The sequence below is a fragment of the Harpegnathos saltator genome, unplaced genomic scaffold (genome assembly GCF_003227715.2).
Source record: "Harpegnathos saltator strain DR-91 unplaced genomic scaffold, Hsal_v8.6 scaffold498, whole genome shotgun sequence".
NCBI classification, from domain to species: Eukaryota; Metazoa; Arthropoda; class Insecta; order Hymenoptera; family Formicidae; genus Harpegnathos; species Harpegnathos saltator.
This window is the reverse complement of record NW_020230313.1, coordinates 420061-445971: the sequence shown is the minus strand read 5'-3', so window position 1 is coordinate 445971 and position 25911 is coordinate 420061. Positions and strand designations below refer to the sequence as shown.

Sequence of the window (25911 nt, the reverse complement as noted above, 5' to 3'; positions counted from 1 at the left end):
CGAATATAGAGTTTTTAATTTCCTTTTTCATTAGATTCGTTCGAATCCGCCTAGTTTTGGGAACATATACTAGGTGCGCTCTCTCCGACCATTGTCGTACACAATTTTGAGCAGAGACTAATTCTGATTAGTCCGTACAGACTGACAAGTATGTTCCTTTCAATTGCACCACGTTGCACCTCTTACACTACTTGAAACAAGACAGGTATATATCCAAGACCCTGTAGAAAGGAGTGGGAACGAGAAAAATTGAAAGGAAGTGCCGGAAGTGCTCGGCTTAAAAGAACAGGCTTATGAACGACGAGCGGTTGTAGGCGTCCGGCGAAAGGGTCGGCGAGTACCGTACATAATTTTCACGCCATTTTTCGAAGGAGCGCGACACTGGCGTCGCAGCGGCGACCATCGTGTGCGTGTGTCGTCGATGTACGGACGAATAGACGGACGGACGTGAGGAAGCAGTGTGAAAGAGACCAGAGAGCAGCAGTAGTGGCAGCAGGAGCAGCAGCTTCAACAGCAAGAGCAGCAGCAGCAGCAGCAGCAGCAGTAATAGCAGAAGAGGAGGAAGAGTGCATGTCCGGTGTGGCGTCGTCGCGACAACGATACGTTCGAGTACGTTTTACGAAAGCACTCGAGGATCCCGCGGATCGGAAAAACGGACGCAATACGTACGCGAGTCGTAGTTTCTCCATGGAATTAGGTTACCGTCGTCGGTCAACTACATACTATCGGATGGACGGTCGTTACGACGGGGCAATGTGAAACGTACACGGAAATGTGTGCCGTCACAATCGCCGCGAAGGAAGCAAGTGTCTCGTGAGTCTCGTTTTACGGTTTTTCCTTCTCCTTTTTTTGTCTCTTTAATATCGCGTCGCGCGCGGATTTTCGACCGTGCCCGCGTTCGATGTTGCATTTCGCTCTCTTAAGTGTCTCCCTTGTCCTCTCTCTCTCTCTCTCTCTCTCTCTCTCTCTCTCTCTCTCTCTCTCTCTCTCTCTCTCTCTCTCTCTCTCTCGCTCTCTCTCTCTCTCTCTCTCTCTCTCTCTCTCTCTCTCTCTCTTTCCCTCCCTCCCTCCCCTCTCCTCCCTTCTCTTCCCCCTCCCTTCATCTCTCTCTTTCTCATTCTGTACGTGTAGGTATGTATGTGTGTGTGTATGTGGGAGTGCGTGGCTGTTTCTCGATATCTCTCGTTGCACGAAGGTAGCAATAGAACGACGACTATCGAAGGGCCGTCGTGTTGTGTCAACGTAACCCACGGCAGCGGCGGCGGCGGTAGCAGCAGCAGCAGCAGCAGCACCAGCACCAGCACCACCAGCACCAGCACCAGCACCAGCACCACCGACGCCTCTTCAGTAATTAACCAAACAAAATGGACACCGAGATAACGATTGAGCGAACATTCGTATGGTAGTCTCTCCCTCCCTCTCTCGTTCGTTATATTACTCCGTGTGTTCGTGTGTGTCTACGTGTCCGTGGGATATTTCTTTTTTTATTGTTTCCTTTAGATGGCACTTTGGTAACGATGGAATCGCCGTTCGTGCATAACTGTAAGTCTCACCTCATCGATCATTATCGAAAATAAATCGCCGGACGACACTCACCTGCCCGTGTCTGCGAGTGTCTGTGTGATATGTACGCGCGCCGACGATCGCGTCTGTCGGGATGCCGATGTTCCTCTAGGTCGTGCTTCCTCGGGCTCTTTCTTGCGACCTGTCTCTCGTCTCTTCCGAAATATGTGCGTTCAGTGAAAATTTCGAGAGTACGCCAAGTGCAAAGTAACAGCGTAACCGAGGGGAACAGGGACCTTCCGAGAGATATCTCTCGGCGGACGATCGGCGTGACGCGATTTGTTTCTTTTGTCTAGTATACGGGTCATCCAGCACGACCAGTCTTCTGCATGGCTTATTGTTTCCCGCTAACTCATATCGGTTGCGCGAATCTTGTCAATCGCGACTCCTCTTTCGTCGATTTCGACCGTGTGTGCATTTTGCGGTGCCTGCCTGCGCGATTGTTACGTTGTGTATACACAGTGTGATACAGACTCAGGATCAGTGTAACATTACGTGTGTGTATCTTTCTCGAAACAATCGTGCAAGATGGTTGATGATACAGCAGAAGATCGCTTAAGTATAATTGCATAGCATTTGCACATTGTACGTGTACGTATCTCCGCAAAAACACGGTCGCATGATTTTCTACGAGCGCGTTTCGAGTATCTCGAGTTTTTCTTTTTTTTTTTTTTTCCAGAAACTTTTTCAAATAAGACTTCACGAGCGAGATTATCTCGCGGGAATAATGCCGTGTGAAACTTTTAGTTACGCGCACGAAAAATTGGAATCTCCACTCCGCGGACGAATGTAACGATCGTTTCAAACGAGGTGCAGCTTTCATTAGGGAAAAAATCTTAAAGAACCGCGATCAAGCGTGACGAGGGAATTGCTCGTTTCACACGAAAGTTCGTTAGCCTTGAAATAACGAAGGACACGCTCTCCGCTGGGTCTCCTGACAGTTCTCCGGTTTGAGCGCATCAGGACGACAGCCGTGCATAATTTCGGTCGTCGTATGATTCTTTCGCACTCGTCGTATTCGGCTGCCATTTGAGCCGTGGTATCGAAAGATGTATTCGAATCGATACCTGCGGAATACGATTGGTTAATCGAATATCCTACGACAGCTATCGGACTTTATAAGCTAAAATCTGATTGGTCCTCTTTCTGGTGTAATTTCGACTCCTGTCTTGTCGCTACCAATTGCGCGGTGCGCCTTTACCGCGATATTGAATACTCGATGCGTTGCCAGTGTGATTCGTCCGTAACGTTGTTCTCCTCGCCGTGTCTGTCTCTCCCTCTCCCTCTTTCTCTCTCTCTCTCTCTCTCTCTCTCTCTCTCTCTCTCTCTCGCACCGTTATTGCCTATCCTTTCACTAAATTCGCACGACTCCGTGCACATACATTGACACGTACACATACTATACGCGCGACACGCTCGCCCGTAAATTTGTCCATCGTAAAGAGAGTTTGAGCACTTCGCGAGCCTTGCTCCATTTTTCCTTACATCGCCGACGAGCGACGTATTACCGTAATTAGAATTTCATACGTACATCAATAGGAGCCTTATAACAATCACAAATTCTTTTTTATCGTCTTGTTAATGTCATCATATTTATTATGCCACGTTTCGATTACCATATTTCTTTTGCTCTTTTTTCTTTTTTATTGCAATAATCGACACTCTGAGCGGAACATTGTTTGGTGTGTAACGTGTTACGAAAAAAAAAAAAAAGTAAACATAGAAACAGTCAGATACGGTAGATAACGTAAATAGCCTAGGAATGGTAAATAGTCAGGGATCGAGTCGACGTTACAATTTGACTCCAATATGTTTCACTTAGTCTTTCGAAGTAATTGTTTAATTTACAATCTTATCTGCAACAGGCAGTAGGATGAAATTTACTTAACCGAAGTTTCTTAGGAGTTAACGGTCCTGCTAGAAATGAGGAACTATACAACAAAAACGATTTTCGGGACGATCGTTTCTCCAAATTGCGATGAAAAATATGATGCTTCTTCGCATGCAGTTTCGCATTTGTTAAACGAATTTTTATTATCAGATTCGTCGGTGTTCATCGCGCTCGCGTTTATGCTATCAGCATCTTCGGCGTGAACGATAACAAAACTACGAAAAAGGAACAGTGAGCTTATTCTTTTATTAGTCATTAGTCCCGTGTTACGTTGCGTACGATCGCGCGCAATCATTATTTACATTCAATTCCGGTTTAGTCATTTTCATGTCGGAAGCGCTTTATATCTAAATATTCGTGTGACATGGCCTAGCGTGTTCTAATGCGTTCCAAGCGTTTAAGATGCATATATGCGCAAAATGAAATGTAAAGTTGAGAGATAAGTAACAGATTATGCAATTTTAATTCAATCAGTCTTCTCCTTTTTGCAATTTGTAGATTTTTGCACATGCACACAATTATACTCGTTCTAAGTATATTTATACATATAGTTTTGGATTCTTGATCCTCGACTTTATTAAGACGCATTAATATTTAAATAATATGGCCTGATACATTGCAACTGAATGGGACATACGTCCAAAGTTACACATTACAAGTTACTATAACGACAGCGTGCGTAATATGTCACTTCTTGCATTCTAAGTGCAACAACATGTACAATCGGATGAAGAGTAGATAGGGGATAGAGGAGGGAATGACAAAAGCCGAAAGGAAATTTGAACAAGAAAAAGCAAAAAACGAATGTACAATTTTCCAACGCGCTTTCCTCTCCCATTACCTTGCAACATCTGGAATTTGTACATGCCTATATCGTTTCGGAATTCTGCCAAAAAGAAGTATAAAAGAGCGTGAATAATGTGAACGACGATGATGTCAACAACGAACAATAGTTTGTCCGTACTCTCTTTTAACCGTACTCTCTTCGTACTTTGGATCTTTTCTCTCGCAACTTCTATAAATTGTCCCTTTAGTCCTTTTACCTGTTCTGAATTCGGAATTTCGGGTCTTCTGTAATAGACCTTTCAGCTTCAGTTCCACTCTATCGCCGAGTCTGCCTATCCGACACACTGGAAACGCTTGATTGGTTACATAAATTTCATAGAAGCGACTACATTTTAATCATGCTCTCCGATATTTAAACGATGCGGCCCAACGAACGGTACACTTGGAGTTAACACATTTTTTTTCTTATTGCCTGAGGAGCGTACGCACATTGATCTCACTTAAAATGCAATGTCTGTGAGAAAGAAGCGCAGGTAAAGCTGGCGGAACGAATACTCGTTCACTGGTCTCTGTTCTCTTCACTCGCAGTTACGTTACATTTTCTGCAAAATTAAAAACACGCACGTACCCTTTGTACAATGAAAGCATTTAACATTTTTTCCTTGGCGTTGCCATCACGGGGATAAGGAAGAGGAGGAGGAGGAGGAGGAGGAGGAGGAGGAGAAGAAGGTGGTGGTGGTGGTGGTCGTCGTCGTGGTGAAGAAAGCACGCGTTTGAGGTGTACGACGAGGAGAGAAAATAGAAGCTCACATGAGGTAGTACGGAAAACGCAGATAAACAGAGCAGAGGATCTCAGAAGCGAATAGTACGTTCCTGCGGCCGCCGCACACCTTCCGAAAGCGCTCGGCCGCTTACTACATAACACGCACACACGTGCACACGGCACAGCGGCCGGCACGAAGGAACGAACGTACGACGAGATCGCACGCCGCGCATACAGCTGCACGGAGCAACGCGCTCGCGCGAGAGAGGTCGGGAGATGCGCACGCCGCCAGGTGGTGCGTCGAGCGAGCGTGTGCGGTCGCCGTCGCCGCAGCCGCGCGCGCGTGTGCCCTGGCTGCGCACGCGAGAAGTGCTCACTCTCTCGGCAGCCGTAACATACCGGCGATACTCCGGAAAGAGCGTACTCGTTTGTGTCAGTGGTGGTGACGGCTCTCCTGCGTGTAGACGTGAACGAGATAGGACAGGACAGGACAGGGTAAGCGAAGAACAGAGAAGAATAGTCCTCGACGGTGTGTGAAGAGGGAGAAAGAAGACGTTGCGAGAGAGATAGAAATATGTGAGCGCGCGCGCGCACGCGCGCGCGTGTGTGTGTGTATGTGTGCGTGCGTGGTATGTGTATGCGCGCGTAGAATGATCGAGTCTACACGGACTAGCTTGCATCTCGACCGCGGTTTTCGTGCCGCCGTCAAAGTCGCCGCCAGTGAAAAGTATGAACGCGCGCGCTAACAAGGATTTTCCTGAGGAAACGCAACGGCGCGTCCTTTAGCTGCGAGCAACGCGACTGTCGTCCTGTCGGACGAGAGCTGAAGCGACGGTGCTCTCTCTCTCTCTCTCTCTCTGTCTCTCTCTCTCTCTCTCTGTCTGTCTCTCTCTCTCTCTCTCTGTCTCTTCATCTATCCATCCATCTGCCTGCCTGCCTGCTTGCTTTTGCTTGCTTGCTTGCTTGCCTGCCTGCTTGCCTACTTGCTCGTCCGCCTGCCTGCTTGCCTGGGCGCCGTAAGAAAGTGCCACCGCTGGAAAGAGTGCTCCACGGACAGAATCGGTCGGCCGATGAAGCGGAGTGACGCGCTACCCACCCGATGTCGGAATATCGAGCGTCGTGGTGGCCGCGCGACAGCGAATTCTCTTTCGCGGTGGCCCCGAACGGAAATCTCTCTCTTTTTCTCTCTCTCTCTCTCTCTCTCCCCTCTGCGTCGCACTTTCCTCTCTCTCTCTCTCTCTCTCTCTCTTTCTCGCGATAATGGCGTACTTTCCGTCGTAGTCGGCCTGTCGTTTTTTCTCACTCCATCTTTCACCCGTTCTTTCACCCGTTCGTTGTCATCGTCGTTCCTCTCATCGACGCGAATGATCAGACGACGCTCATGCGAGAGACTTGCCGTCGATTTCAGCGTATGCCATAACCCCACGACAAGCAGGCCGCCGCAGCGGCTTCCACTTTACGGCGGTAAAGACGCGACCGATGAAATACGGTCGAGCGTCGCGAACCGCTGCAGGGAGAGGGAGAGAGAGAGAAAGAGAGAGAGAGAGAGAGAGAGAGAGAGAGAGCGGTACCTCCTTTTTCCTTTTTTCTCGCCGCCGTTCGTTCGGTGCAGTTTCGACCGTTCATTCGTTCGTTCACTTACTCGCACTTGCTGTCTCGCTCGCCTGCAACGAGTAAATGTATTTTCGTTCATTTTACGTGAGACAGGAGAATAGGGATGGAATTGAGTACATTTCAAGTAATATCAACATCCGTATTATACTTGAATCTTTCATAGATAGAATCCTTCAAAACATGAGTGTGGAAAGGTTCGAGCATATTTCATACAATTATGATTATATTATATCGTTACGTTTCAAGGTACACGCAAAAGATCTCGATATGTTACAGATGATGTATCATTCGCGTCACTGTCGTTCGTTATGATCTTATTGTATTAGGTTCTTTACGAGTATGTGAAATGCATCCACGATTTTTCAAAGTACTATTATCGATTTCAGTGAAACGATACCTTGATATTGAATTGACTGAGATTCATGAGTACATATTGAACTTCGTCCCATCCCTACGCTAGGACATTCTCCTTTTTCTCTCTCTCCCTCCCTCCCTCTCTCTCTTCTTTCCTCCCTCTCTCCCTCCCTGCCTTTCCTCTTTCCCGTTCTCTGTCGTGCGTCGCGCTTTATTTGTCAGTGTGTATCAAGTTCGTGTGTCGCTTCAATTTTTTGGTTTTATTTGTTTTGTTCTTTTCTCTCTTTTTTCGGACTCGAGCTTCGTCCGCTTCCTTCGGTTCGACATTGTGTATCGATCGACGATGCCGCGTTGATTTTCGCCTGTCGTACCTGAAAAAAAGTTATGTTATTTGTGTTAGCATTCTACACTAAAATCCGTCGTCATTTTGAAAAGTTGGGCATGGCGATACCTTACGACAATCAGATCTTACCTTCGTCTTTGAAAGATTGTCTTTTCATACTATATTCTACTTATTTTGGGAATCAATTTAATTACGCAGAAAATGATATTTTCTTCTTAACTTTTTTCACGCAGAAATCTAAATTTTTCACTTGTAACTTTCTTTAGAATAACTTGTCCGTCAAGAATTAAAAATGTAAGAGAATATACCTAACTTTGTAATATATAGACAGTTTTATTAATACGTCTTAATGTATCATTCTTATTTAATGTGCGTTAATGTAGTTTACCAATCGTTTATACTATAAAAATATTATAAAATAGGATAAAACAAACAAAGTAAGATAGCTTTGTATGAAAAACGACATAAAATAATTATGATGCCTTAACTCGTTAGGTTAATTGTGTCCTTCATTTTTGTAATTATTTTTATCTATAGAACTTATCTACAGATAAGTTTCCAGACATCATCATATAAATATAGTTTGCTTTTAGTTTCTACTTCTTTATTGTTAACGTTCTGTATTGCTTTTTATTTTTCATAGAATTTTTTTAACATTTTTTGCTATCTATACGAATTACAATAACTCAATTATAAAATATGTATACATGTGAAAAAATATGGCAGGGGAATATTTTTTTATAAACTGAGATGTATTCCGAGGGGGAGAAGTTATTGCGATTATGAACAATTAAACCATAAGCGTATAGCTTTTCCCCTTTGGCGTATGTCACCTCAACGAAAAGTATCTAGTATTGTAAGCAATTTTTATTGTATCGCAAATTTACTCGCTGACATTTTTAGTTCGACGGAGCGTCTATATCGTAAATTTCTGATTGTTTCAGAGGGCAAAAGCTTGGATTTACCATGGGCGCGTTACTGGCTATAGAAAAGATCGTACAGTATTCTCTTAAGCCTGAAATGGAGGCGAAGAGTCCTTTAGCGTAGACAATGGACTCGTACGATCTGTTTGGTGAAGATGGCAGTGGCTCGGTGCTCGACACTCTTCCTGATCTCGGAGGGAATGATCATTTCGATCCTGCGCCTGCGAATAATTCCGTAACGGTGTCCAGGGACGGTTTGAATTCTGGCCCTAATGGAGGAGGAGGGAGTTACATTAACCAATCATACAATATTTCCCAAGAATCTCCACTTCAAAAATTAACTTCATTCGGCGGATCTGAATTTGGTGGTTCCAGTCAGTTGCAAAATCCGTCGCAACGCAGTATGTTTAACCAAAATCTCGGAACGTTCGATAGCAGCACGCCGCAGCGTGCTATGGTGCCGGGTGCCTTTCAGAATCAGGCCCGTAATATTGCACCACAGCATAGGGGACCTCATCCGGGTAGTAGTGGTCAGTATCCTAGCTATAACGACAATATGTACTCCATGGAGCAGCAGCACTCAATGGCTAGAGCCAATATGAGCATAGATCCTAGCCAGCAAGGTTGGCCAGGTAATGGCAGTGCTTACCCTCAAATGCAGAGGCATTACAACCAGATGGGTGCGCAGCCAGGCGCATACAGGCAACATATGCCACCGCAGTATTCTCATCAGCAGGATCAGGCTGGCGTTATTAATCAAAAGATGCAGCAGCAACAGCAGCAGCAGCATTTTAGTAGTCAACAAGGAATGATAGGAAACATGGGTGTGCTGCATCAGCCGATGCAAGCAGGCGCGACTAGTGGCGTCTACCAACACATGGTCGGACAACAGCAGCATTACCAGCAAGGTAATTCAGTGGCGATGTATCAGGCATCTCCCGGTTATCCTGGTTTCCCATCCGCGATTCATCAGCAACAGCAAACTCAGCAAGCACCTCAGCGGATGCCGCATCATCTCCCGCAGCATCCGACTCATCAACCGCATCCGTCTCACCCGCAACAATATCCTCAGCACGCTCAGCATCCGAACGCGCAGCAACAGCCGACGATGGACCCTCAGTATCCTCATCATGCAACGTCGATGTTCAATCAGCCGCAGCATTCGGCGCCTCCGCAGCAATTCGGCACGACCAAGCATGCCACCAGTCCACAGTATCGGGCTACGTTCCCGCAATTATCGCCGCAAATGTCGCCGAGGCCGCAGATGTCTCCGCGTCCGCCAGCGGTGCAACAACAGATGTCACCTAGACCCATAATGTCACCCGCGAAATCCACTACATTGTCACCACATCCGCACGTTCAGCTGCCTCATCAGCAGGGCAATCAATCGAACGCGATGTCTGTATCGCCCTGCCCGCCCACGTCCATACAGATAAATCCGTCGTCGCAGCAGAGCACCCTACAGGCTCTGGAGCAAATGGTGATGCCGGGAGTTGCCGTGCCCAACTCTGTGCCTGCCTCAGCTACGGACCAATACAATCAATTCCAGACGCGTCCGCCGATGTCGCAAACGCCGAATGTGATGCCGCAGTCGACGGCGCAGAGTCCTATGCCTCCAACGGTCACCGGGCCCCGAGTGCCGATGCCTGGTCCTCAGTGGTCGCATCCGCAGCAGCAACAGCCACAACCGCAACAGCAACAGCAGCAGCAATCCCAGATCAGGCCGAGCATTGGTGTCAGCGAGGATAGAGGAGGAGGAGGTGGTGGTGGTGTGGTGGAATCCCAGCAGCAGGCACCTGTAGCGTCCGAACAGAGCGCCCCTTCGATATTTCCTCCCGTCACCGGATCAGAGGCTGTCCACAGCGTCGCGGAAACGGTGACAACGACAAACACAACGACTACGAGAGACCCGACGACAGCAGCGACGACGATTACGACAACAACAACGGAGAACCCAACGGTGCAGAATCCGATTGAAACCCCGAAGCAACAGGAGACCGAGTCTTTGCATCAGAGCGCTCCGAGTCAGCAGTCGGACGCCGCGCTTGTACCACCACAAGCGGACACCTCGGCGCAAAGTAACTCACAAAACAGTTTACCTTTGGATCATACACCCACGTCGTCAAGTATACCTCAGGTGGAAACGGTGCAGTCACTTCCAGCGTCGAGTACAAGCGGAAACTTAGAGTGCACAAACGTGGCTGCGCCGTTGCAGCCGCAACAGCAGCAGCAGCAGCAGCAGCAGGCGGTTCCTACACCGATGCAGAATCCCGTTCCAAATATCGAAAGTCAGAACACGTGCGAGACGAAGCCTCAGGAGCAAAGTATGGAAGTCGGTGTTGTGCATCAGCAACCGTTGAGTAGTTCGACTCTTCCGCAACCAGCTATGGGACAATCGCAGACGCAACAACAGCAACAACCTATTAATTGTCCTCCGCAGCAACCAGTGCAACAAGCGGTGCAACAGCCAGTGCAGCAGCTTCATATGCCTCAGTCGCAGATAGTCCCAGCGCAGGCGACGATACCGCCAGCTCAGCCTTTGCAATCGCCGCAACAATCACAGATAGATCAGCCGCCGTCTGCTTCTCAGATTAATCAGCAGCTGCAGCCGCAGCAGCCAATATCTCAACAGCAGCAGCAACAACAACAACAACAACAACAACAACAAATGCAACAGATAGCCTCGAGTCAGCAACCACAAATTCCGCAAGCTCAACAACCGGTACTGAGTCAAACTCAGGCAGTGCAACCTCAACAGATCCCGCCAGCGCCGCAGCCTAATCTAGGACAACCGCAGCCGCAATTGGGACAATCTCAATTGGGAGGACAACCGCAACCTCAATTGGGAGGACAACCGCAGCCTCAATTGGGCCAGCCGCAGCCTCAACTGGCGCAAGCACAGCCTCAGTTGGGACAGCCGACGGCTCAGCAAGGTCCTGCTTGCGTTACGCAGCAGGCACAACCGACAACACCGCAGACATCGTCTCATATGCCACAGCAGGTTGGCATGATGCCGCAAAACGCCGCAATGATTCCTCCTCAAATTCCTCAGTTACAAGTGCCGCCGATGCAAAATCCGGTGCCTCCTATGCAGAATCCAAGTGCACCGGTCCCGGCGACGCATTTGAACGCTCAACAGATACCTACGGTTAGTCAAACCGCCGGTATGGTACTGCCAACGCATCAACCTGCTGTTCCTGTGCCAAATTCGCAAACACCACATCAGGTATTGTTCAAATGTTTGCAGTCGCACAGAACGTCCGGAAGGATTACATTAATATATTCGCGCATCTTGTAATACTGAAAACAGAACTTCAAGCGATTTTTTGTGACACGATACATGTTTTCTTGTTGTTGTCTTGATTCCAGTATCATCCCGGAGGCGACATGGTAACTGGTAATACCATGCCAAACATGTACAGTATGCCGGCTAATCCGACGCAAGCACCGGTTGCGGCGAGTGGTTTCGGCACATCCTGCGCACCAGTTACACATCATCAGGAGAGAGCCGCGTTGCAGCAGCAACTGCAAGAACTGTTCTGCATGCCTCCTACCCCGGAGAATCAGGAAAAAATAGTTTCCTTGCAAGAAAAGTTGCAGGCGCTGCAGCAACACGAGACGAATGACCAGTGTAATGGCGGCCCACAGTGTATACTGCAGACGCCAATGTTTACAGCTGCTGTAGTCGATAGTCCACAGGTTGGAGGATATGCTTTTCTTAGACTTTGAAAAAAGGTGTACTTATTTTTTTTTTATTTTTTATTAAATATTATGTTACTTGAAATAGGTCTCCAGTACTACCGGGCGTGGTCGCAGCAAGGGTACACCGCGCGCTAAGAAAAGCCGGAAAAAAGCCGATAAAGAAGCGTCCGCACCTACGACCATCACTCAGCAGCCTGAACAACCCTTGTCAGACAATAAAGTTACTCCGGGCGATAGTAGTAACGTCGTGGACAGTGTTGCGGATTCGGAAGACATGAAACCATCATCCGGAGATATGGAGGAGGAATGGAATAAGAGTAGGAAATCACGATCGCCCCGAAAGCCACGTAAACCGAAGGAACCGAAGGAGCCGAAAGAGCCGAAACCCAAGAAAGAACCAAAACCGCCAAAAGAACCTAAATCGCCGAAGGTGGCGAGGAAGAGGAATAAGGACAAGGATTCCACGAAACGTAATAGGAAGTGAGTATGGTATATAGAGTAAGATATAAAACAACATTGCATTTAAATTATTATTGCTATTACTATTATACTATTGCTATTATTCTTACAGAAAAACTAATCCATCCGAATCCGCCGATGATGAAGTCGTACGTGAGACCGAAGAAACTGCTGTTTCAGACTCCAGTGCTGTTAAAGACACCGAGACGAAAGTCTGTGAACCGTCCATTCAAGGTGATCAGGAACAGGTAGACTCTTCTACTAATGAACCTCTGTTAACTGAGGTGAAGGAAGAGGGAAAAGAAAAAACAGGGACGGAAGATGTCCCAGAAGAAGAAAAGAAAGACGATAATTCGGAAGCAACTACTGCGCCTGCTGAAAATACGACTTCCAATAAAAAGAAACCCGCAGCTAGAAAACGATCGAATACTGGTAAAGTTTCCTCAGGGAAATCTCCCAGAAGCTCTAAGTAAGTGAAGTGTGGCAGTATTTTTAATTATAACGCATGCATGTATATATGTGTGTGTATATATATATATGACTGAGGATTTAATGAAACGTCATAGATATAACTTTGTAATTTGCGATATTTTTGCAGGAAACGTAAGAGCCGTATCGCGCCTGATTCTGATGGGGAAGAGTTAGCAGCGACTCCTCCGCCGTCACCGGAGGCTGGCGACGACGTTAACAAACGACGTTCTGCGAGAAATACTCACCGCAAGAAGTATGTGGACGATGTGATGTTACGATTTTCAGACGATGACGTTCCCATGCAAGAAGCTCAACTTTCGAAGAAGGTGGAGGGTGCGAACACTTCGAAACCTACTACTGCCAAAAAAGAGAACGAGGGTAGCGAGATCGGACCGAACAAACCTAACTTCGTATATATTGTATGCACTTCTGAGATTGGCGTATTTTTTTAAAGATTGGTTTATAATACAATGATAATTTTGGTTTTTCATCTTGTAGAATACTACCGATGAGGATTCTATGGTTGTGCAACATATTTTGTGCTCTCGAATGGGAAAGAGAGAAGTTAAGCCAGTGGTACCTGTTACACCGAAAACAGAAACACCCACGGAAAAGGACACGGACAAAGAAGAGTCGGCTGAAGATAAGGATACAGCGACCGAGGATCCTGTAAAAGAGGAAGAAGAAGGCGCAGTATCCGAAACGACTGAGAAAGAAATAAAGGCTGAGAATGCAATAGAGGAGGAAGAAGAAGAAGAGGAGAAGAAGAATGAGACCGATGAGGTGAAAAAGGAGGATTCGAAAAAGCAGGAAGAACCTCCTGTGGATTCTAAATCAACTGAGACAACTACCGTGGTCGATGTAAAGCCGCAAATGATCGAAGTCGAAGAATATTTTGTTAAATATCGGAATTTTTCGTATCTGCATTGCGAATGGAGGACAGAAGAGGAACTATACAAAGGAGATAAGCGTATTCAAGCGAAATTGAAGAGATTCAAGCAGAAGCAACAACAGAACACGAACATCTTTGAAAATGTACTTGAGAGAAAAGTTTATTATTTAAAAACTTATATAATATGTAACAGTTATAATAAAAGTTTGCAGATTAATAAGAATTTAGAATACCATATATTCTATGAGAAATATTGTTATGCTTTTCGTTCTTTTTTCAGACTGAGGATGATCCTTTCAATCCAGACTTTGTCGAAGTCGATCGAGTATTAGATGAAGCAACTCATACTGATCCGACTACCGGGGAAACAGTCCGGCATTATTTGGTCAAGTGGCGATCACTTCAATATGAAGATTCTACTTGGGAATTAGAGGAGGATGTTGATCCTGAAAAAATAGCACAATTTGCAAGATTTAATAAAGTGCCACCTAAGGACCAGTGGAAGGTAAAAAATATATATTAATACTTGTATTTTATAATATTTAGAATTACACACATATTTGCAGTAGTTTCATTTCACTTCTACATTGCCCATCTAAAACAATATACGATTCTTCGCAATTTTCTTTCAGCCGAAGAAGAAACCTAATGCTGCAGCGTGGGTGAAATTAGAAGAATCGCCAATTTACAAGAGCAATAATAGTTTAAGACCGTATCAATTAGAGGGATTAAACTGGCTATTATTCTCGTGGTATAACGGACACAATTGCATTCTCGCCGATGAGATGGGTTTAGGAAAGACGATTCAATCTCTGACGTTTGTGGACGCGGTTTATAAATACGGAATTCGTGGACCGTTCTTGATCATAGCTCCATTGTCGACCATTCCAAATTGGCAGCGGGAGTTTGAAAGCTGGACCGACATGAATGTTGTAGTGTATCACGGATCGTAAGTACATACCTATATATATATCGATGTAGCCTCGTGTAATGTGTATCTGTAAGCGTTAACCGAACTCTCATTGGCACGCGTTTGAATTGCAGCGCGGCAAGTCGCACCATGCTTCAGGAGTACGAGGTTTATTACAAGAACGAGAAAGGACAGCAAATCAAAGATTTGGTTAAATTTAACGTATTAATCACAACGTTTGAGATTATTATAACTGACTTTAACGAATTACGCGGATACAATTGGAGGCTCTGTGTCATAGATGAAGCTCATCGATTAAAAAACCGAAACTGCAAGCTCTTAGAAGGTCTCAGGCAATTGAACTTGGAGCACAGAGTACTTCTGTCGGGTACGCCGCTGCAAAATAATGTCAATGAGCTGTTCTCTTTGCTGAACTTCCTCGAACCGGTGCAGTTCTCGAGTAGCGAGGCGTTCCTTAAGGAATTTGGTAATCTAAGCAGTGAGGGCGAAGTGCACAAGTTGCAACTTCTCCTAAAACCGATGATGTTACGTCGTCTGAAAGAAGATGTGGAAAAATCGTTAGCTCCGAAAGAGGAAACTGTCGTCGAGGTGGAATTGACGAATATACAAAAGAAGTATTATCGCGGTATACTGGAGAGAAATTTCTCTTTTCTTGCGAAGGGTACTACGTCGGCTAACATTCCGAATCTCATGAACACTATGATGGAATTGCGAAAATGTTGCATTCATCCATTCTTGCTTAACGGCGCTGAAGATCAAATCCAGTTGGACTATAAAACCGGCGAGAAGGAGGACTCCGAGGCGTATTATCACGCATTGGTGAACAGCTCTGGCAAGATGGTACTGATCGACAAGTTATTACCGAAACTGAAGGCCAGTGGCCACCGAGTCTTAATCTTCAGCCAGATGGTGAAGTGTTTGGATCTGTTGGAGGATTATTTGTTGTATAAGAAATATCCATACGAGAGAATCGACGGTCGGATCCGTGGTAATTTGCGACAGGCTGCTATTGATCGTTACAGCAAACCCGACTCGGATCGCTTCGTTTTCTTGCTCTGCACGAAAGCAGGCGGTCTAGGTATCAATCTGACTGCAGCCGATACCGTCATCATCTACGACAGCGACTGGAATCCGCAGAACGATTTGCAAGCGCAGGCTCGTTGCCATCGAATCGGCCAGCAGAAGATGGTCAAGGTGTACCGTTTGCTTTGTCGTAACACATACGAGAGGGAAATGTTCGACAAAGCTTCTCTAAAGTTGGGACTCGACAAAGCGATTCTACAATCCATGAATACTAGCCAAGGTGGGAAAGATCCTAGTAACAAACAGCTGACGAAGAAGGAGATAGAGGATCTCCTGAAAAAAGGCGCATATGGTGCTATCATGGACGATGACAACGCCGGCGACAAGTTCTGCGAGGAGGACATCGAGCAGATACTCGAGCGAAGAACGCAAGTCATCACTATCGAGGCGGAGAAAGGCTCGACATTCTCTAAAGCGAGTTTCGCGTGCTCCTCGAATCGATCGGACATCAACATCGACGATCCCGACTTTTGGAAGAAATGGGCGAAGAAAGCGGAGATCGACACGACGGAGAAGAAAGAGGAGGACGAGCTAGTGATATCCGAACCCCGACGTAGGACACAGATCAAGCGTTACGGCCACGACGAGTCTGTGGTTGACATGTCAGAACTGGACAGTTCAGACGAGAATAGCGATGACGACACGGGCATCGGCTTGTCCGGCAGAGGTAAGAAGCGTCGTGACAAGTTCAACAAGAAGACGCGCAAGTTCTACGACGAGTACGTGCCGCGCGAAGGAGAGGTGGTGTACGGCAGCTGGGCGCGAAGCGAATGCTTCAAGGTGGAGCGAGGACTGCTGACATTTGGCTGGGGCCGTTGGGAGGAGATACTGCAGCACAGTCAATTTAGACGCGGTTGGCGCGAGGTCGATGTTGAGGATTGCGCGCGCGTTATCTTGCTGTATTGTCTACGTTATTACCGCGGCGACGAGAAGATCCGTAGCTTCATCTGGGATCTCATCACGCCCGTGGAGAACGGCGAGAAGGTGAAAAACATATCGATGAACACCGGCGGCAGGAACAGCAGGCAGAAGAAAAAGGGTCGCGTGCGCGAAGGCAGGGAGACTCGAGGATCGGTCGTCAACGGGGGGCCGAGCGATCCGAATCACTGGAGTAACGCCGAGAAGTTCGACGGTGACATCTTCCTCGAGAGCAACTACAGGAAACACCTGAGCCGTCATGCTAATAAGTACGTATGAGATAAATATAGATGATCGGATTCTCCTGAGCGATCTCTCATCGGCCTCGAACAGTCGACTGACGGATTTACCTTTTGTAGAGTACTGTTGCGCGTGCGGATGCTGTATTACATTAAACATGAGATCATCGGTGATCTGGTGCAGCATATTTCCGACGGCGTTCACGTGAGGTGAGTAGTGCGTAGCTTTTCTTCTCACGCTTCTTCGTACCATAAACCTCCGTTACATTCTTCGCCCGAAACCATCTATCACGGACTCGTGTATACTCACATATGTGCTTACCACGGAGCTTTCATAGTTGCATGTGCAAGATGTATTTGTTGATCCTGGGAGCTGTACATGTATGAGGAATGCTCATAGAGCCGAGTCACGTTGATCTATACGTAGCTCTGTAAAACGACTAGCAAAAATCCGTTTGCTACCCTACGCTACTAATATAAAATCGTTTTTCCCATGTCCTGTTTTTTCATACACGCACATACACGTATGATGTATCACATATATATATATAGTCGCGCGCTCACGAATTGGGCAGCGAGACACTTGCACGCGGGTAAAACGGTCGCGAGGATGGTCAAATCTGCAACAGAGAGAGAAGAAAGAGAGAGAGAAAGAGAGAGAGAGAGAGAGAGAGGAGAGAGAGAGAGAGAGAGAGAGAGAGAGAGAGAGAGAGAGAGAGAGAGAGAGAGAGAAAGAGAGAGTGGTAAGGCGTAGGGATTTGTCGTTAAGCAGTGCACTGTAATCAAAAGAAAAAAAGAAACAGTGATAGACGAAACGTACGGTTTTAAGATCCGAGAGTCCGGACGTTTTTGTGTGTCACGGGTGATGATGTATCTTTGTCAAATTTTCCGTGAAAAAGAACAAGCGCACCGTAACACTGCGCGTATTGCCGCGGAAAAAGAGAGAAAGAGAGATCCTGAATGAGATCTAATGATTTTATAAATTTTTTTCAAATTATCAATACACACTGATCGGCACGCAAGTAAATTGGCAAATTTGTAAATGAAACCGCCCTACAGTGCGTTGCCGATAGACCCTCCACAATTGACGGATCGACCGGCGAAATGGTGGGATTCGACAGCAGATAAATCCTTAATAGTTGGCTGCTACAAACACGGCTATGAGAATTACGACCAGATGAGGACTGACCCCGCGCTTTCTTTCATTACAAGCTGTCCTCCCCCTTCCCAGTCTCAGAGAAAGAGTGTCGAGTGAGTATCTTAGTATTTTTTTTCTCTCTCTTTATACGTCATTTGTTTATTTCTTTTTTCCCTCTCTCGCTCTCTTTCTCTTCTCTTTCTGTCTTTTTCTCTCTTTTTCTCTCTCTCTCTCTCTCTCTCTCTATTTCTCTCCCTATCTATTTCTCTATATATCGTCTCCTTATGCGCTGCTAACTGTCCTAACATACGCCGCTTGCATCGCTTTCTATATATACGCTTATACGGTCACAGCTTTTATTTTCAGCAGCATAATGGCGCGTATATAATGTTCATTTTACATGCATACTAGCTATACCTATAACGTCTTTCGATATCTTCGCGAAATATCAGCAGGAATTAAGAGAAAGGACTTTTAACCAGACTTTAAACGCAGACTATCCATTGGGAACACGGCATTACTCTTTTATACATCTTCAAGCTCCTCTGTTGGATATTTTATCGCATACGCGAAAAAGCTTGTGCGCGCGTTAAAATAGATCACCTGACTTCGCCGTCTTGCTATTTATAATTGACATTGCGAAACCTCAAGAAATGAAACGAACGGATACGACTTTTTTTTTTTTTTCTTTTTCTTCTCTAGTTCTCTTCAAATCGCGCAACGTGGGTTGTTCGCAGAAAATATCGTTTGAAATAGTAATGAATTTACCTACGCGGTAAAAAAAGGAGTGTCTTGTTTATCTCGTTGGGAAAGAATATACGAGATTATATTCGTCACTTCTTTATGATTGTCATTAGCGATACAGTATTTCCTATTTCCGCAATTGCAGCAGCAGCAGTCGGGACGATAATAGCTTAGAGAACGACGTGGAAGATGGCGAGTCCGCCGGTATGACAAAAGATTCAAAGGATTCTGATAAGTTCAGCCGAGAAACGCCAGCGGATTCTCCCGCCATCTCCAGCAAGGCGGATACGCCGATACCAGAAGCTAGCAGCAGTCATGATGGGAACGACGGTCTTCTTCCGGATGATGAGAAGACCTGGCCGTCCGTGGTGGATCTCAATACGCGTTTACGCCGCGTGATATCTTCCTACCAACGAAGCGTCAGCAAGAAAGAAGACATTAAAGTCATCTCGAAAACCGGCAAGATGGGTGTGGAAAGTGAGACCACTCCCATCAATCATACCGGCACGATACACGAGCCGCCTCTGAACATGCAAGGATGGGATCTGCAACAATTGGCGATGTACCTTCTGGTCGGTATAATCATCAATATTTATCTCGCGTATCGTTCCTTTTAATAATATATCACATTACAGTAGAAGAAGAATACCTTGTATTACTCGCTATTGATGTCAGAAAATTTGTCTACAGAAAATGGAGAGAAGAGAGAAAATGGAGGCCATGGTGAAGGAACGAGAACGCACACGTATCGAGGAGCAGAAAGCAAAGTGGACACGACGCGAGGAAAGTGAGTTCCTGCGGGTGGTGTCTACATACGGCGTCAATTACGATAGGAAAAAGGCCCAGTACGATTGGACCAAGTTCAAGAGCATCGCCAGATTCGACAAGAAGACGGACAACGATCTTACGGATTATTACATGTCGTTCAGAGCAATGTGCAAGAAAGTCTGCAACGCGAAGATGAACGAAGATGAAGGTACGTGCATTTCAGCATGAGCGAAGCATGAATGATGTCTTATCATATTTTATTCAATTGTATTTCCAGTGTGATTGAATGTATCGACATGTTGCTTCATGTAAGCTGCGTGTTACGTCGCACTTGGTTAATATTACAGTTTTTACAGATGTCCCTGTCGATCAACTGAGTCCGGCTAAAGCGAGACAAATACTCGATCGTGTCGACCTCTTGAGCAAGATTCGAGAGGAGATCCTGTCGCATCCGCATCTGGAGGAACGACTGTCGCTGTGTCAGCCGTCCGGAGACACCCCGGATTGGTGGCAGCTGGGGAAACACGACAAAGAACTGCTACTGGGAGCTGCGAAGCACGGTCTTGGACGTACCGACATAACTATATTGAACGATCCGGACTTTTCATTCCACAAATTACTTACAAGAGGTATATACGCGGGCACGCAGACTCCAAAAACAATGGACAAGTGCGAAAAAGCTATAAAGATCGAGAGCAGAGAAGATATCCTGAAATTCGATAAGGACGAGATACTCGTCAAATTGGAGAAAGGCGAAGGGACTCTGAAGATAGAAAAAGTTGGTGCGAAGAAAGATAAAGATCAAAGTGCCGCTGATAAGAAGTCCGAGAATAGCGAGTCGGAGAAAAGTCAAGTGGAGTTGACTATCGTGAAAGCGGAGGCTAAACCCGAGGAGAAATCTATTGGTAATTCGTTGACGATCACCACTGTCACGAAAAGCAGCAGTGCGACGTCGGACGTAGAAAACGTCAGTGTGAAGAGTGAGGAGAAGAACGAATTAGCGATAGAGCCAGTTAAATGCGAGAGCAGCAAAGCCAATCAGACCGGCACTAATAAGTCGACCGATGAGAAACCTGCGAAGGAAGCTAACCCGGAAAACACGGAGAGTTCTGCTGTTGCAGAAGTGGATATGGAAGAGAAGACTCAAGAGAAGGAAGCCAAGCAGGAAGCTGATTCCGTCGAGAAATCAGAGGCGGAATCGCAGGCACAAGACCCGATAACGGAAACAACCGAGAATAAGAATGATACGGACGCTAAAGAGAAAGAAAATGTCGAGAAGAATGCCGAGACTGTCGAGTCAGCTGCTGAGGACGATAACAAGAACGCAAAAACGGATAGTACACCCGCTAAGGAAGACGCTGAGACACGAGAAGTTAAGAGCACGGACGTTGCCAAAGAAAAGACAAAGGTGTGCCAGATCGAGGATAAGTGTAGTGTCCAAGCCGCGGAACTGAAGGCGATGTTTCCGGATCTGGAAGTGATACAACCATTGTCGCGATTGCCACAAATCGACACATTCGTTTTGCGAGACAAGACGATGGATTACATCAACGAACCTACGGTAGTGCAACTTTTGGCACACGGTTGCGGCAGCACATCGATAAAGTGGCCGAAGGTAAGTTAGCTTCTCTTCTTTTCGTGTCTAGTTTATGACAATTTCACAGACTTCATGATCTGTGAACAAGAAATTATCTGACATTTTTTGAAAACTTATCTATCTCGATGTTAGCGAAAGAATTAACTCTTAAGGAAGTCTCGCAGTCATGAAGCGTGTAGCACAATGTAAATATTTGACTTACGTAATTACATGCACCGGGTCTTCTCGTACTTTTATCATAGTAGTTTTGTCGTTTTCATTTTTCAGGAACACGCGATCGAGGCTCGTTTAATGCACATCGTGCACGCAATCGAGCATAAGGAATGGCCCGTGTCGGTAAACTTCAGCGCCGGTGAGGAATTGGAAGTCACTCCGAGTGAGAAGGAATGCTCAGAGGTGATAACGATCACCACGGATCATGGAGTGTCCAGATCTATGTCGAGTGGAAACAATATCTCCGCGTCAAAGAAACGCAAAAGACACATCGCCATTGACGTGGAAACCGAACGAGGTAATTATTAATTTGCCGCCAGGCAATCGGTTGTAGTATAATTATAATATTCAATTGTTATTAATTACACGTGTCACTATTAGTGATAACATTATGTATCTCATTATTACAGCCAAGCTTCACGCGCTCCTTAATAGCAGCCACTTGAGCACGCCGTCACCCGCGCCTCTCAGCAAACCAGTCGTACTTTCTGGCTCAACCACGTGGGAGATTAACGACGAATCTCAGTCGGAAGAATCGCGACGTTCCACACCGGTAGTCCAGCCACCTCCGGCGCACCAACCGACACGAACACCGAGTATACCTTTCGATTTGAAGTATACCGTTCCGGGAAAAACGACCGTCATACCTGGCACATCGAGTACTTTGACGCCCATCGATCTGTCTGCTGGGTAAGACAATTGGTGAAATATTGCAAGTAATATGTAATGTAAATATAATAGCTTGTACAATGTGTTATACAATGTATGTGTCAAATATATCATATTGTGAATGTCTTCAAGTGATTCAATGACTGTATTCATCTTTCAGGTATCCAAAGTCAAGTTCTGACAGTAACATTATAAAAGACATAAATAAAGACATTATGAATGAAGTACAAGACTTCTCTATGCCGAATAAGAATAAGCAAGTTAGTAGCAACAAAGGGAAACTGGACAGTATGCTGGACAAGCTCATGAAAAGGAAATCTTGTGTGAGTGATCTTTGTGGCTTACCCTTTCTCTTTTCAATATTACATTTTATATAATCTAAATATCGATCTTCCTTGTATTTACTTTTATCATCAATTTACTTCTATCAGCCAACGGAAGAACCGGTGATCGGAAAAGAGAAGAAACGCAGGAAGTTGGACGAAATAGTATTAGGGCTGAGCGCCGCGAAGGAGCAACAAAGTAGCCATTATCCTGAACATAGTAAGAAAAATACGATCACGCCTAACGTGACTGTGACTCCGACATCAGCGCCAATCGGGCTTCCCAATCCTCCCACGAGTACCCAGAAGCCATTCTCCATCACCGTTACGTCTATTCCATCATCACGTGCGTCGAGTTCCAACAACCCTGTTTTGCCGCCGCCGTCATTACATTCACACAAGGACAGCTTCTCCGCTCTACTAGCACAGGCGGAACAGACTCGAGAGCTGAAGAAACAACAACAGCAACAACAGCAGCAACAACAACAACAACAACAACAACAACAACAACAACATCAACAGCAGCAGCAGCAGCAGCAAGCCTTCAACTCGGCACATCCATCTTCTTCGAGCAGTCACAGAAAGAGTTACGATTCGTTGATTGCCGATATCAGTAAGGTTGCCGAGTATTCGTCCAAAATCGGTTCTTATTCGCACGAAGCGAAAGTAAACAAGTGGCTAGCGGATCAAACAGCTATGTCGGCGGAACAGTTGAGTGCGGAATATCTGAGTGCGCCCAGACGACGTAGACCACGCGTTGATCCATCTTTACTGGATTGGAAGAAGCTCACTGGTGAAGAGAACGTTGCAGTTATTAATCGATTAACGGGCAAGAAGGTACGTCAGTATGACTCTTATTAATTCTTTAGTCCGGCGCTATAGTGGTTTAGAAAAAGAAATACAAAAAGGGGAAGGAACAAGAAGAATCGTTTATGTTTACTTTTGCAAAATAAAGTTATATTGTGTCGAGTACTATCTGCTATCTTGCGGATTTTAAGCGCGATTATCGACTCTGTGTGAAGATCCTCTGCTCCTTTCAGGTAACCGGTAGCAAAGCACCCCAATTGAAGCGGCTTGGCCAATGGCTTATCGAGAACCCGATGTTCGACGTAGATCCCAAGTGGGCAGAATTGGTGAAGGAGCGTGGTAATCTACCGCATGATTTGCAGAAGAGATTACCGGGCAGCGACCGTGGTGGCGTGAACAAGGGCAAGAGTCCTGGCAGACCACCTATGATGCCGAGTCCTACGAGTGCTCAGCAGTCGGCAAATCCCGCTAATTTAGCGGCCACGTCGATGGCGTCAGGTTTAAACTTCCCGTCATTAGGCAATCTCAACAACTCGTTACTGTCAGGTCTGTCGCTCGGCAACTTCGACCCGAAGAACAATCCATTGTTGATGCCTTTCGGCGGCCTGCCGAATCTCGGCGCGTTGAGTGGCCTCGGCAATTTGGGCAATCTCAGTAACATGAGTCTGACGAATTCGCTCTTCGCCAATCTGGCCGGTCTCGGTTTACCGTCGTTGGCAGGCATGGAAGCGGCGTTAAGCGCAACTGCGGCTGCGGCATCGACTAGTGGTGCAGGCGCGGATGCGAGCAATCCATCTGTTAGTTCATCTGGCGGCGGAGGCAGTGGTGGCAAGAGTGGTGGAGCTGGTTCGTCTGGCATGGGCAACAGTGGCGGTAGCAAGTCACGCAGCAGCAAGCTGGATCAACCGAGCACGAGTGGCAAATCATCGGTGCCGTCGACTTCATCCGGCTCCTCATCGGGTCTACCAACCACTACACCTTTCCCATTCTTTTTCCCGAATCCCGGTCTCCTGTATACGCCGCTGGGCCTAGGTGGTCTGAATCCATTCTCTATGCAACCCGGTAGTGTTTCGTCGGCCTACGAGAGCCTCGCGCAATGCGGTCTCTTAAACCCACCGACTTCTTCCGCGACTGCTTCCGCGGTGCGCAAACCCGCCTCATCGACAAGTAGCTCGAGGCAGCGAGAAACCATGCCGGACGCTTCCTCGTCGTCGTCTTCCTCTTCCTCGTCGACGAAGCGAAAGGAGCCTGAAAAAAAATCATCTAGGTATTCAGTAGATCCAGCCATCGCTCTGCAACAGTACACGGATCTGGCGGCGTTGCACTGTGAAGATCGACGTCGTATCGATCAGCAGCAGCAGCAGCAACAGCAGCAGCAGCAGCAGCAACAACATGAAAAAAGAGAAACTGCGATTATGGAGCAAGCCGATCTGATGATAACGGATCTGTCTGAGAAAAAGATGGAACGTAAAAGCAAGGAGCAGGAGATGAAGGAGGCGCTCGAACATTTGAGCAGGACCAGTGCCGAGCTGGTGACGCGAAACCTCGATGACATGCCATCGCGAATAAATGATAAAAGGAACCGCGCCAATACGGACGTTAATCAAGTCTCCGAACAGCCGCAACAGCAATCGACACCGCTACCACTCGAGGTGACTCTAGAACCCGTTACGAAGAAGACGCGCAGCGAAGCTGCGGACATGAACGCAAAGTCCACGGCGAATAACGACACACCGACGATAGATATAGAACCCGTAACGAGATCGTTGCCGACGACACCAGCGAAAACCACGACGCATCCCTCGCAGGAGGATATTAGCAATATTACTTCGCCCATGGAGACGCCAACGAGCACGAGCAAAAAGGAGGCTAACGAGGCTATGGTGACGACAACAGCGGCAGGATCGTCCTCGTCGTCGTCGACGCCAGTCGTTGCGAACACCACGTCACCGTCCGCTCAATGTTCCATTGTAGCGGCTGCGAAGGCCGATGGCAATAAAACTGCCGCTGCCACGTCGTCGGAGGTGGAGGAGGACAGTAAAGGTGGTACCAAGGGGAAGAAGGCCCGTAGCGGCAAGCGGATGAACGTGGAGCCTCCTCCTGAACGCAAGAATCTACGGTCTAGTGCCGGTAGACAAGCACGAGCAGCCGCTGAGCGACAAGCACGTATGGAGGGTGAGATGCACTCTGCTTCTTCGGAGCAACAGCAGCAGCAACAAGAGGGACACACGGCCAGTGAGTGAGTTGTGGCCATGAGGGTTCGTCGAACCACCGTGGCAAAACGGCGATAATCTGTTCGACGAAGGAGCTGGGCGGGGGAAGAGATCCCGACGCTGCAGCAGCGTTGCTGTCCACGATTTTTTCTATTTCACTGATTCGACATTGCTCGCACAACGAAGATCTGGATGTAAGATAATTCCTTGTTCGCCGTTGGCGCTAAAACCGAAAACGGAAGCCATAAGAAGTGTGTATGTTAATTTCTGAACTGATCGTCGACGGAGCACAAGTGAAAGAGAAAACAGACATTGGTGGCATCACACTGCTCCCGTGGTTCCTCTTCGGTACTTGGTAGTGAATGTGATGTTTCACGTGTGTATACGTGAAGAGATAAACGGAACTCCTTTATCTTACGGGAGATGTACTGCGTATTATTCATTCGACGATGGAGTGTTTGAATGTATTTACCGAACGTTGCAAAAAAATAAAGAAATTTCTCAATA

General features: G+C 46.7%; 1 protein-coding gene across 5 annotated transcripts; it reads left to right on the top strand.

Moving 5' to 3' along the window:
• The first annotated feature begins 245 nt into the window (after positions 1-245).
• kis (chromodomain helicase DNA binding protein kismet) lies at positions 246-25911 on the top strand. Of its 5 annotated transcripts, none has more exons than XM_019843882.2 (20): positions 246-609; positions 8259-11463; positions 11607-11936; positions 12025-12419; positions 12511-12867; positions 12997-13288; positions 13368-13904; positions 14042-14266; positions 14394-14710; positions 14806-16962; positions 17053-17142; positions 17992-18183; positions 18960-19386; positions 19505-19790; positions 19939-21197; positions 21447-21690; positions 21803-22082; positions 22222-22384; positions 22493-23221; positions 23425-25911. In XM_019843882.2, exons 2-20 carry the CDS (start codon positions 8365-8367, stop codon positions 25432-25434), a joined length of 13389 nt encoding a protein of 4462 aa, XP_019699441.2. In that variant the 5' UTR covers positions 246-609; positions 8259-8364; the 3' UTR covers positions 25435-25911. The 5 variants fall into 5 exon arrangements, with proteins under 5 accessions (XP_019699441.2, XP_011148409.2, XP_011148412.2 ...); XM_011150107.3 differs by having other exon boundaries at positions 246-813; XM_025302557.1 differs by lacking the exon at positions 246-609 and adding an exon at positions 1434-1542.

What these genes read in the sequence shown, in the direction of transcription:
- kis (XM_019843882.2), top strand. Translation starts at nt 8,365, where the DNA reads ATGGACTCGTACGATCTGTTTGGTGAAGATGGCAGTGGCTCGGTGCTC. An exon ending in AACCTAACTTCGTATATATT is followed by an intron (nt 13,289 to 13,367) that starts GTATGCACTTCT and finishes TTCATCTTGTAG; the next exon opens with AATACTACCGATGAGGATTC. An exon ending in GTTGTAGTGTATCACGGATC is followed by an intron (nt 14,711 to 14,805) that starts GTAAGTACATAC and finishes TTTGAATTGCAG; the next exon opens with CGCGGCAAGTCGCACCATGC.